General features: G+C 37.5%; 1 protein-coding gene across 1 annotated transcript; it reads left to right on the forward strand.

Annotated features, from left to right (window-relative positions):
* Nucleotides 1–4,555: 4,555 nt before the first annotated feature.
* LOC104243052 (uncharacterized) lies at nt 4,556–12,083 on the forward strand. The gene is made up of 3 exons (XM_009798179.2): nt 4,556–4,922; nt 8,733–8,881; nt 11,684–12,083. The coding sequence occupies exons 1-3, from the start codon at nt 4,737–4,739 to the stop codon at nt 11,820–11,822; spliced, it is 474 nt and encodes a 157-aa protein (XP_009796481.1). The 5' UTR covers nt 4,556–4,736; the 3' UTR covers nt 11,823–12,083.
* Nucleotides 12,084–13,002: the final 919 nt, after the last annotated feature.

A 13,002-nucleotide genomic window follows, 5' to 3' on the forward strand; every position in this document is an offset into this window, starting at 1 on the left:
GAAGTTCATTACACATTGCAGGTACAACTTGAATCATGCGAAGTTGTAAATTGTAATTGCTCACCTAACATTCTGTCCAATACCCCTGCTCCAAAGTTAGGATTTGTGTCCAATCTCTCCTCAAGACATGCTTTCTTCCTTGATAATAAAACTCCATAGTGAGTGTCCTAAAGGTTATTTTGATGTCCCCTAGTGTCAATAGCCATTGGACTCCCAGAACTACACCACTAGACCTTAGAGGTAATAACAGGAAATCTGCAGACAACTCAGCTCCTTGCAAAAGCCAGGAAATCCTGCACACCTTGTCAACCCTCATCATATTTCCATTAGTTGTTGCTACTAGCTGAGGCGTAGTCGACATAACTGGACAATTCAATTTTTTCACCAATTCTGGATCTATAAAATTATGAGAACTCATTGTATCTACTAATATGTGCAGTGGTTTCTTTGAATGGTACCCAATCACCTTTAATGTTCTATACCCCAATGAGCCATTTAGAGCATAAATGGAGATTTTCATCTATTCCATTGGTTGAGTTAATTCTAGTCATTGCTCTTCTAGTTCAATCTGTTCCTCCTCTTCCACACATTGTTGTTCTACCATTTCCTCCAATTCAAGAAAATATAACTGCTTCAAATTTCTACACTTGGGTCCCGTCACATACTTCTCATTAGGAAATAACATAAACCGTTGGCCCTTTTCATTCATTTCATCCAAATTGAGTGTCCTTCTATTAACTCCTTTAGGAGCTGCATAATTTCCATAATTGGGAGTTGGTAGAAGAGGTTTGCCACCATCTTTGCTCCATGTACCTCTTGGAAGGCACTTGTTGAGAAGTAGTTACAGAAGTTTGTCTAATAGCAGAAATATGGAACACTTGCATTCTAGTTGTCATATAGACTTGGGATAGTGTAAAATGATTGGTTAAATTCACTACCATGTTCAGTTCATGCTTCAACCCTGCAATGAAACAACTAATAGCATTTTTTTGTGACAGATTTACCCTGTTCAAGTTCCTCTCAAATATAGCTTGGTAGTCCTTCAGACCACCCGTTTGCTTGATCTTTTTGATTCTTCCATAGGATCATCGAAGTCAGCTCCAAATCTCTCTACCAGTGCAATGACATACTCAGTCCAACTTACAGGTTGTAGATGGTGCATGTATCTCATGAATGATAGATGCCACTAAATGGCTTTCCCTTCTCACAGGGGCAAATTTATGTGGTTGAGGGTGAGGTACATGCATCCATGATCTCCTCCCTGGGCCATGTATAAATATTATTAATTTTTCCAATTAATCCATAAATATAGTGTGGTCACCCATGCTCAAGATATTGGTTTGGTGTACTGCGATTAAGTGCCCTTTTTGTTTCTTTTTTGTCCCTCAGGTTAGGTGTTCGATCCTCATACAATTCTTTTTTAATTAATTCCTTTTATAATTAATAAATAAATTTCCAATTACCAATGCACTTTTTTAATTAACAACAGATCCCCACGCCCTTTACTTCTTTTCGATTAACAAACAAACACGTTTTGTTTTTACTTTTAAAAAAATCCCTTTTCCCTATATCTTTTTTATTTTTCTTCTCTTAATCATTCTTTTGGATACAAATACTTTGAAATCCCTAAAAATAAAGTAATCGTGACTCGCCTCTCTCAAGTCTTCGGCTCTCTATTTGTTTAAAGCAGCAACACCCCCTCCCCCCCTGCCGCTCAATATTAAGTGCCATTTCTAAAAACCTTTTTGAATGATTGTTTAGTTTGTTGTATATAGAGTATTAGATATTTAAAACTGTAAGTACATATGCTATTAAGGGTAAGGAGGAGTGTGTTTATTTTCGAGAACCAATTTGGGTTCATGCCGGGGTGTTCGACTACAGAAGCCATCCACCTTGTTAGGAGATTGATGGAGCAGTATAGAGAGAGAAAGAAGGACTTGCATATGGTGTTCATTGACTTAGAAAAGGCGTATAATAAAGTTTCGAGTGAGGTTTTGTGGAGATGTTTGGAGGCTAGAGGTGTACATGTTGCTTATATTAGATTGATTAAGGACATGTATGATGGAGTAACGACCAGAGTAAGGACTGTGGGTGGGGACTCAGACCATTTTCCGGTTATGATGGGGTTGCATCAGGGGTCGGGCACTCAGCCCTTTTTTGTTTTCTCTAGTGATGGACGTACTGACGCGCCACACCCAAGGGGAGGCACCGTATTGCATGCTATTTTCAGATGATATTGTATTGATTGACGAGACGCGAGATAGTATGAATGCACAATTAGAGGTATGGAGGCAGACCTGGAATCTAAAGGTTTCAAGTTAAGTAGGACCAAGACAGAATACTTTGAGTGTAAGTTCAGTGGCGAGACTCAAGGAGGGGAAGAGAGGTGAGGCTGGACTCGTAGGTCATCCCTATGAGAGGGGGTTTTAAGTAGCTTAGGTTTATTATTCAGGGGGATGGGGAGATTGATGAAGATGTCACACATCATATTGGGGAGGGATGGGTGAAATGGAGACTCGCTTTTGGTGTTTTGTGTGACAAGAAGGTGCCACCGAAACTTAAAGGTAAGTTCTATAGAGTGGTGGTCAGACCAACGATGTTGTATGGGGCTGAGTGTTGGCCAGTCAAGATCGCTCATGTATAGAAGATGAAGGTAGCAGAGATGAGGATGTTGAAATGAATGTGCGGGCACATCAGGTTAGATAGGATTAGAAATAAGGTTATTCGCGACAAGGTGGGTGTGGCCCCTATTGAGGACAAGATGCGAGAAGCGCGGCTTAGGTGGTTTGGTCATGTGAGGGGGAGGAGTACAAATGTCCCGGTGAGGTGTGAGAGGTTGACATTGGAGGGCCTACAGAGAGGTAAAGGTAGGTCAGAGAAGAGGTGGGGAGAGGTGATTAGGCAAGACATGGCGTAGCTTCAGCTGACCAAGGACATGACCCTTGATAGGAAGGTATGGAGGTCAAGAATTAGGGTAGTAGAATAGGTAGTCTAGAGTGTTCATAATAGTAGTATTGACGCAGTCTCGCTTTCTGTTGGTAGCAAGTTTTTATGACTAACTATTGTTATCTTTCATTGTTGATCACCTTACTATTTTGTTATTTTTATTCTGCTTTTATATGGCTTTTTGGTATTGTCCCTTCTTGTCTACATCTTTATTAATGTGGTTCTTATGCTTTCCTAAGCCGAGGGTCTATTAGAAATAACCTCTCTATCCTCACAAGGTAGGGGCAAGGTCTGCATACACACTACCTTCCCCAAACCCCACGGTGTGGGATAATACTGGGTATGTTGTTGTTGTTGTTAAGTACATGTGCTATTATTGACTGTTTTCAAAGTATTAAAACTCTTCAAAGACAATTGTATAATGAATGATGTTTTTTGCGAATATAATATTAGTGTAGTTTGCTCTTTAACTTGTTGTCACTATAAAATTTTATATAATGGAACCAAACATCTATCTTAAAGATTGTGCACCTATGTTCTTAAAATCCTGGATACACCTCTGCCTTCTAACAGCATAGCAGCGACCTTCATCCTTTCATTTGCAGGAACTTTCTCCATGGAAAAAAACTGCTCAATTTTGAATAGCCAACATCGTAAGTCATCACCTGCAAATCTAAGAAACTCCATTCTTGACCACCATGAGAAGTTGGAATTTTTGTTGTTGTAATTGTTGGGACTCCTTTCCCAGTGTGATCTTTCTTCTGTTGGTTACACTTCATCTTTATGATCCACCTAATTTTTGCCTTTTCGAATTTTTCCCCAATTGTTCTTTTAACTCCATGACAGCTTGATCTAATTGTTTCAAGCTTGAGACTTCTCCATTCAAAGGCCTAGTATCAGCCATTAATTTCAGCATCATCTCACGTAGCTCTCCCACTTCATTCGCCAGATTGTCGTTTGATCGAACACCTTTCGTCATAGTTCCAAGGATGCGGATGCTCTGATACCACTGATAGTTCAATTGCAGGAACTCAGTGATGAGTTCAAGGATCGAGCAGCTAAGTCAAGAGCTTGTAGAGAAGCTCGAGATTATAAGCAATGGAGATCGAAAAGAAGAAGATGAAGAGAGTAGAAATAGAAAGAATTGTAATAGCTTTGCTAATATCTTTGTAATGTGTACAGTGAGATCATTTATAGAATTAGATTATATTGAATTGTGCAGCCTACTCTAACTGACTCGACGGACTTCCATTTCAACTAATTAACTAACTTTTAACTGCTTCTGTTCCATCTATCTAACTCGCGTCTCCAGCTCCATTTTGCATATCAAATATAGTAGCTCTAAAAATGCTACTTGTGTACTTCCCCTCACAATTAGTTGGAACTAGTTTATTGCTATTTGTTGAAATAAAAAAGAATAACCCAAAAAAAAAAAAAGTTAAGGACTAAAAATATCTATCTATGATTTTTTGAGGAAAAAAAAAGGGGAAAGAATTTCTTTCATCTGTTAAACAGAAGCAGAAATGAAGGCCCCTTAGCGGTCCCACCCAACCCCCACCCCCACCCCCCAGCAATCGCATCCAGCCTCTTTCCTTGAACAGTTGAACCCATCCCATTACCTTATACTTGGACTTTGTGCGATAATTATCGCCATTTCCATCTGACTTTGGCGATTGCTTATATAAAAAGGTTTCTTCTTCAAATTCATATTTGTCTTTGCTTATTTATATATACACACTAACGTTTAACTACAGACGGTGGGGATAGAAAGTATTTTTTGATCCATTTGGATGGCGAATTATTATGTGAGGGCTGCTCCTACGACGGATCTGAATCGGAACACTGAGTGGTTCACCTACCCTGGGGTCTGGACCATCTACATATTCATTCTTTTCTTCTCGTGGATGGCTGTGCTCTCTGTCCTTGGCGTCTCACCCGGCGTAGCTTGGACCATCGTCAATCTCTCTCATTTCCTTGTACGACCTTTTATCTATGCCTTTTTTTTCCTAATATGTGGATGCTTTTATGATGCCAAGTCTCTAATTTTGTGATCTGATTTATGACTATCCTTTCATGATTATGTTATTATCATTTTGGAAATCTGGGATTTTGGGAGGGACTTGTTCTTAGATGGGCTTTCTGTTGGAAGAGCTGTATGATAACCCACCTATGCCTACTTAATCCCGGCTTCTAGTTTGATTGACTTTGCAGGTCATTCAGGTCTATACCTACGGTCCTTGTGATTCTCAAATGTCACCGGTCCCCTGACATAAGGAGTATATAGTGAATCAGTACCTTTATTCTGTTGGATTTTTTTTAGAGATTATAATATTAAGAAGAACATTTAATCAACAAACAAGACAATGGTTAACAATAGAAGAAGAGATAGAGTTTTGGACGTGAAGATCGATTCAAGTCATGCTATGGAATGCGTTATCTTCAGAGTGGATGCAAATAGCAAAGTGACGTCTTACTCCCAAATATACAGCAAAATCGCTCCGGAATCTTCTAATGTGCCCTCAAAAAAGAAGTTTCGGAGAACTCTTAAATCTCTCAACTGTATTTGTAGGAGTTGATAAATACACTTTGGATGATCACATATCCGAATATGTATAATATTTCACTTAAAGGGGTGGGAAGAGTTTAATGAGAACATCACATTTAGGGTAGGGGACGGGAGGAGGATTAGTTTTTGGGAGCATAGGTGGTGCAGGAACAATGCTTTGAGAATCACATATCCGAATATGTACAATATTTCAAGCCAAAAGAAGATGTCTGTCTAAAGGACGTGGAGTCTACAAGAGGAAGAAGTGCAATGGAGTGTGAGGTTAAGAAGGAATTTGCATGACTGCGAGGTGGAAGAATTTCAAAACTTGCTCGGACTCCTTCAGAATCAACAAGTTTCGCAAGATAGACAATGATGCGCGGAGATGGAGTGCCGGGGAAAATGACGTTTTCCTTGAGTCATATTATGAGAAGCTTCTATGTGGGATGACACCATGTTTGTTGTTGTTATTATGATAAGCTTCTAACTAGGGAGGAGCCGGTCCTTCCACATAATCTAGTATGGAATCCTAGGGTATCGAGAAAAGGTGTGATTTTTTAATTGGCTAGCTACAAGACGGGTAATTTTGACGGTGAAGAATTTTAGGAAGAGGAAGATTACTCGTGTTAGTTGGTGCTTCATGGGGATAAAATATGAATCACCTCCTTTTACATTGTCGGATAGCTTCTTATTTTATTTTTTTTTGGGAGGGGGGGGGTGATTTTTAGTTGGTTTGGTATCGAGTGGGTGACGTCGGGCACGGTGAAAGAAGTTATATTTAGTTGGGTCTTCAGAAGACAGTTCGAAGACGTAGGGCTTGGGTGTTGCTCCTCTAGCACCCATGTGGGTTGTTTGGAGTGAGGAATAGGAGAGCTTTTGATGGAGTAGAGAAAGATCTTGTACACTTGAGGAATAGCCTCTTTTACCTTATCTGTTTTTGGTACATCCATGAGGTTCCTATTTGTATAGATGATTGAGTGTTATTCTTAGAAAACCATGTCTTTTTGTAAGAGGTTTTACTTTTTGGTATACTCCTTGTATACGAGAATGTACTTGCCTTTCTTTTATAAAATTTATTACCTTATCAAAAAAGGAAAATCAAGTTTAGATTTTTTGGTGGGATAGGTATTTCTAGAGATTCAATAAGGTAACGTACATACCTTTGCAAGAACAAATGTACCCTTAAAGATTGGATGGCACCTTTTCATAAAGAATAACTTTATCCTTTAAAGAATGGGTAACATCTTTGCACAAAACATTGTCTCTTGTTCAGAAGTATATTTTAATTTTGAATGACTTCTAAGCAAATACCACCATATTCTTGGGAACCTTTTCCCAGAAGAGAATTGTTTTTGGCTAACTTAAAAGTTAAAACCTTGAGTCTTACCCCTCCGATCCTATATGATCCCATTTCTTTTTAACCCATAAAAAAAGAAAGTTAAAACCTTGAGTCTATGAAATTTATCATCATCCATTATAGTGTTAGTACCCTTCCCTTATAGTGGCTAAAGCTTTTCTTACTACCATTTTGTGGAAATATATTTGACTTGTGTGCTCTGTTATATTCCATGAAAAAGATTCTTCATACCTAAGAAATTTAGTAGGTGTGGTAACGTCCGAATCCACTCCTCAAAGAGTAAGTATACACGGTCGCATGCAATATAATTTACCCAACTATGAATCAAGGTCGAATACCACAGGAAACAATATGTAGGCGATTAGGCAAGTAAGAGAGTTATTGCTTTGGCTTTATGCTAAGCCAAACACTAATAAGGGTTTGGAGAAAATATTATGACTAATGCAGAAATATAAACTAACCTAGAAAGCAAATAAAATGATCAATGGCTACAAGCATGGATACAAGGGGAATCACACTCAAGACTCACGTAACGATCCAATATATTTCACGATTTTATAAATATGAGCGAGTTTATGTTAATTAGCCTCGGATTATAATTTCACATTAGCTTCTTTCGAAAACTAACAAGACTTTCTAATTGAATTATCCCTAAAACAATTAAGAGAATTAAGCACATCCGAATGTGGTTTCAAGTAGTTCAATCCTATCCCTAGGTAGAATCTATAAAATAAGGGTTAACACCTCAAGTTCTTGTTAATTAATATTTCCCAACTCCGAATTTGCCTTTTCCAAAATTTAAACCGAAGTTAATGGGCAAGTCCTAGGGTTGGCTAATTCCTTTGGAAACATTTTTAAAAAAAAAGAATAATTAAAGAAATAATCAACTCACTTCATAATTAATAAAAATCATTCAATACATAAGCATATAGCATAACAAGAGTTTTAATCCAAACTTGAATAATGAGTATTTTCATAAACAAGAATCAAATAATGGTATGAAATACTACACACTTAGATATTCAATACAAAGCAAGAAATTAAACAAATGGGCAAAAGATTAAGAATTTCTCATCGAAGGACTTCAAATCTACAATCCCCAGGTCTATTGGAAACAGCTTTTCTATCTTCACAAGGTAGGGGTAAGGTCTGCGTACACACTACCCTCCTCGGACCCTACGGTGTGGGATAATACTGGGTATATTACTGCTGTTGTTGTTGGTGTAGAACCCTAGCTCTCCAAAACTTGTATTTTCTGCCACAGATATCTTCCAAAACGAGCTAGGCCGAGTTTTATGTGTTTTGGGATAAAAAATGTGAAATTTCATTTTTGCCCGGTTCTGGCCAGAAAACCTTCTTCGCGTTCGCGTAAAGTGCTTCGCGTTTGCGAAGTGCTCTGCCCAGTTCTGCCAGAAAACCTTCTTCATGTCCGCGGCCGGTCCTTCGCGTTCGCGAAGGGTTGTTGACTGGTTGACCTTTGCTTTCGCGGCCAGACTTCGTATCCGCGAAGGGTACTCTGTTGACCAGATTTCCAGTTCTTCATCTGAGCTCCTTTTTGACTTGTTTTCACTTGATTTCTTTCCCGATTACTTCTAAATCACATAGACCTGTAAGATGGGAGTAAACCACAGTAAATGCACTATTTTATCAATTAAACATAGCAAAAGTTTAAGATTAAAGAAGAGATAAATGGGTAAAATACTAACTTATCAACGTGCTAATTTGTTTTTTCTTTTCTGGTACTAAATTTTGTTATTCCTCTGAAATCTGAATTATAGAAAAGATTGTGAAACTAACCAGTGATATAACAGGGTTGGGAAGCTTGTTGTGCACCTAGCTGCCTTTTCTATCTCATTTGTGCATAATCTTGTCTTTTCCCTTTAGGTCACGTATCACTTTTTTCACTGGAAGAAGGGAACACCATTTGCTGAAGACCAGGGTATCTACAACAGGTTGACTTGGTGGGAGCAAATGGATAATGGAAAGCAGCTTACTCCCAATAGGAAGTTTCTGACAGTTGTTCCTGTGGTGCTGTAAGTATTCATTTTTTAAGTGTAAATCATTTGTTGGGCTTTTTGGCTATGAAATCATTGATGCTGTGGATTACTAATAGCGCACATATCTACAGTGTGGAAATTATAATCTCTCTATAAGTAATCAACAAAATAAACGACCCCTTAATTCTGTGGAGTAATTATAGGGCACATATTTACAATCTTAGTGAACTAAGCATATGTTACATAAAATATGTGTATGGAGGTTGTAGCAGGATGTAATTATGAGCATCAGCTAGAAGACTGATGTGTTAATTAACATAACTTTTTAACAGCAAATTGGTAATTTGGGGCTTAAGTTAGTTTGGGGATTTGAGGCGCACGTCACGAGTTAAATCCTACTGTGAACTAAGTCTGATATTTAAGTGGAGAAGAGTAGGATGATGGACCATTATCCACCGAGTATCGAAGTAGGAAACAATGGATTTCTTGGTTATAGAAAAAGTTAGTTGGAGTCTTTGAGTTAAAGAAGTGAACTGATGAGCATTGGTTCAGCTATATGAAAGGCAGATTTCTTTTTCTTTTTTCCTTTGTTATTTCATTCTCCAATTCCTGGTGAGTTTGAGGCCTCCGGTGCCTTTAATTTGATATTGACCTGTATATAAGTATGTAAGGCAGATGTTAGAAAAGAAATCCCCAATAATATAAAGCATGAAAGAGTTATATGTAAAGCTTCATCTATTGTGGCCAAGCGAGACTATGCAATTGCGAGAGAGGATCGATGCTCTACTTGAAACAGCATAATGTATAATGGTTAGTTGCTGTAGCAGTGTGTTCTACTTTAAAAGGAAGGGAACTAAAAATGAAACAACATTTGATATTCAGTGAGATCTGCATAAAAGAAAAAAAGGACCTAGAAAATCTGCAATCCTGTACTGTAAGAGTGAAATCTTCAGACCATTATTGCCTTGGTTTGTAATATAACATTGTTCATGCTAAACTTGAACTTCTTTTGATCTGGGACTGGATATTGAACTAGAAAAGCTATTGTTTTCTGGTTTTTGTGGTGTGATTGGTTAAACTATCAGTCCAACTGGTCCTTTATGCATTGCAGGAACAATTTGATGTGGAACTAGTAATTATATAAGCTTGTATATCTTCCGCGTACACACAATAAGTGTATGCAATATAATTGTGCTGAAATTGTTGCTTCTCCAACAAAATATCACTTTAATCTGAGGTAATTCTCTAGATCTAATGCTATAAACAGTTTCTGGTGGAAGCCGTATGAGAAACCATAACCTAAAATCATGTATTCCCGATAACCTATCAATTTGAATAATATAAGTATTTGATTTGGTTATTATGGAATCTTTTTGACTTGAGTTTTTATGACTATTTGATTATCGAGATATGTTACTTTAGTGGCTTGTTTGATTTATTCATATGTTAGGAAACATAGATGTAGTTCCAATCAACTTTGTTGCAGTGTGCAATAGGTACTTCTTAGTTGAGGTGTCAAAATGAAAACTGGAGCCAACTTTGAGGGGCCGTATATCTATTTTGCCTAGTTTCTTTCTCTCTGAACATACATGTATGTATATCCATAAAGACATGCTGTTGCTTTTCCTCTTCCTTTCTCCTCTTTAGGTGAGTCACTAAGGAACATAACTTAGAAAATCCTAAGACTCATTTTACTTTATGCCAATTAAATGATGATGTTGAACATTCTCTTTATTATTGCAATACTCCTTTAAAAGACTATCGACCTGTTTAGTCAAGGTCAACTTTTTGTTTGTTTAGAATGATATGCTTTTCTTCTTCAATGAAACAGAAAGAGATACAAAAAGATGGATAATCCCATAAGTTTTAAGTCTTCTAGCATTTTCCTGAGTAAACAGTTAGCATACCCATAGTTCAGTTTCTGCAATGGTTTGCAAATCAGAATACTCCGCAACCGAAAAGGAAAAATAAAGAAAAGAAAAGAAAGGTAAGCTGGAATGTGAAGTGGAGTAAACTTGACCAAAAAAGGATCAGTTTATTTTTCTTTTTCAGTTTCTTTTGGGTGATGGAAAAATCCTTGAGATGATGTCTATTGTCTGCTAGTTCTTGAGCCGAGGGTCTTTCGGAAACAACCTCTCCACCTTCATAAGGTAGGAGTAAGGTCTGCGTACACACTACCCTCACCAGACCCCACTTGTGGGGTTTCACTGGGTTTGTTGTTATTGTTGTGTGTCTATTGTCTTCTGATAGAAGTTTTGGTCTCAAAGGCTTATTAATGCTACTGTTGCTTCTCAATTGACTTTTACTTGTACTACTACCATCTTGTGAACAAACCAATATATATTTCTGTTACGCAATTGCCTTAATCTATTTAATTGAAAGTTGAGTTCTGCTACACCAGGGTTGACATCTTAAATGCGAGACTCTTAAGGATGTGAATTTGAAGCATATGTTTGGTACTAATTGAATGGTATTCTGTCTTGTAAATGATGCTTCCACATATGCATGATCTTGCTGCACTTAAGGTGTATATACAAATGCTTGGCAAATTTAAAGAAAGCTGAGATGATAAAAAGGAAGGGGAGATGGCCCCTGCCCTCGTCTATTATATTCACAAGTAACAATGAATGAATCCTTTGTTCTAATGTTATTGATAGGACTTGATTTATTGGCCATTTGTTTGGTCTCTGCTACAGACACACAGTGGACTCTCTTCTTTCTTTCCTCGAGAAAATTTGTTCTTTGTTTTAAATGATCTTTCGTGCTTGTTTAAGACGATCTCACCTTTTCGATGAGGTGCATTTACTGATATGTTCAAATACTTGCTTCGTTCAATAGGTACTTGATCGCTTCACATACAACTGACTATCAGCACCCGATGCTGTTCTTCAACACATTTGCAGTTTTTATACTGGTGGTTGCCAAATTTCCAAACATGCACAAGGTTCGAATTTTTGGTATAAATGCAGATCAATGAGCTATATTCAATTCAAAGCATACAGTTCAACTTTACTCGCATTTATTATTTGAAGCTTTAGAGTTTTTCAGTAAACTGGGAACCCCTGTACAAATGCAAGAACTGTAAAGGGTAAAGTAAAATTATATACCTCTTTTTAGCTATGCAATTTTCTATTAACCTGTTGAAGGCAAGATGCTGCAACTTTGCCTCTGTATTCCTTTGAATTATGTCTTTCTGTGCTTGATTACCAGCTAAAGATGACTCTTTCTTACCCTCAAATTTTGAAAAGTGAAAGCAAAAGTTGCAGCTGGGACCCTAGGTCATTGCTGTAAATTCTGTTTCTGTGTTGTTTCTTCTGGTTTTTGGCGGTTTGCTGAGAATGAGTGAATGAGAATAGTTTATTTAGACCCAGACTAATGCCGTGAAGGGCCCAAATTTTCTCAACTGAGCAGATAATGCTTTATCAAAGTTTTGGTGAGAAAATAAATATATAGATGTAATTGGAAAAAAAAGTAACAGATAAACAATTGTTGTTTACATGCGAAGAAAGGAAGCAACAGGAAAGTCAAGGACAACTTTATAAATCCTCTTTGTTGGTAATTTTCTTCTATTCAGACTGTAAGTGGGCATAGTAGACATTTCCTCTCAGATTAGCTGCTCTGCCTATTCTTTATCATGATTATGATTATTATACTGCATATATTTGTTTGCAAATCAAGGATATCAAAATACGCTACAGAAACCAAATATAACTAGGGATATCAATCCTCTCCCTCAGTCTCTCAGCAAACTCTTCTGCCACATGTTACAAATGCTATTGTTAAGGCCCTGAGATTCACGTAATAAATGGTATTGTTGAGTGCCATGTCATAAATGCAATTGTTGCCATGATCAGTGGCTAGTTCCAAGGAGTGTCAATTGACTTGTGTTTTCAAATGCACCGCCAAAATTGTCATGACCTTGGGTGCAAAAAAAATGACGTAGCCCGGAGGATATGAACAAATGGAAGCTATGCCATGCCTAAAAATACAAATAATGTGGTATACAAAAGTCCGAAAGGGTACACATCTAAAAATTAATATGTATGACATAATAAGGTATTCGGGAGCCCGGCGTGCACAAAATCTAAATGTTGATTGTATGAATATGACTGTATTTTTATTGGGGATTAAAAGCCAATAACAAGTTCAGTAATTTC

Source organism: Nicotiana sylvestris, chromosome 10 (genome assembly GCF_000393655.2).
Source record: "Nicotiana sylvestris chromosome 10, ASM39365v2, whole genome shotgun sequence".
Taxonomy (NCBI): domain Eukaryota; kingdom Viridiplantae; phylum Streptophyta; class Magnoliopsida; order Solanales; family Solanaceae; genus Nicotiana; species Nicotiana sylvestris.

What these genes read in the sequence shown, in the direction of transcription:
- LOC104243052 (XM_009798179.2), top strand. Translation starts at nt 4,737, where the DNA reads ATGGCGAATTATTATGTGAGGGCTGCTCCTACGACGGATCTGAATCGG. An exon ending in TCAATCTCTCTCATTTCCTT is followed by an intron (nt 4,923 to 8,732) that starts GTACGACCTTTT and finishes TTTTCCCTTTAG; the next exon opens with GTCACGTATCACTTTTTTCA. An exon ending in ACAGTTGTTCCTGTGGTGCT is followed by an intron (nt 8,882 to 11,683) that starts GTAAGTATTCAT and finishes TTCGTTCAATAG; the next exon opens with GTACTTGATCGCTTCACATA.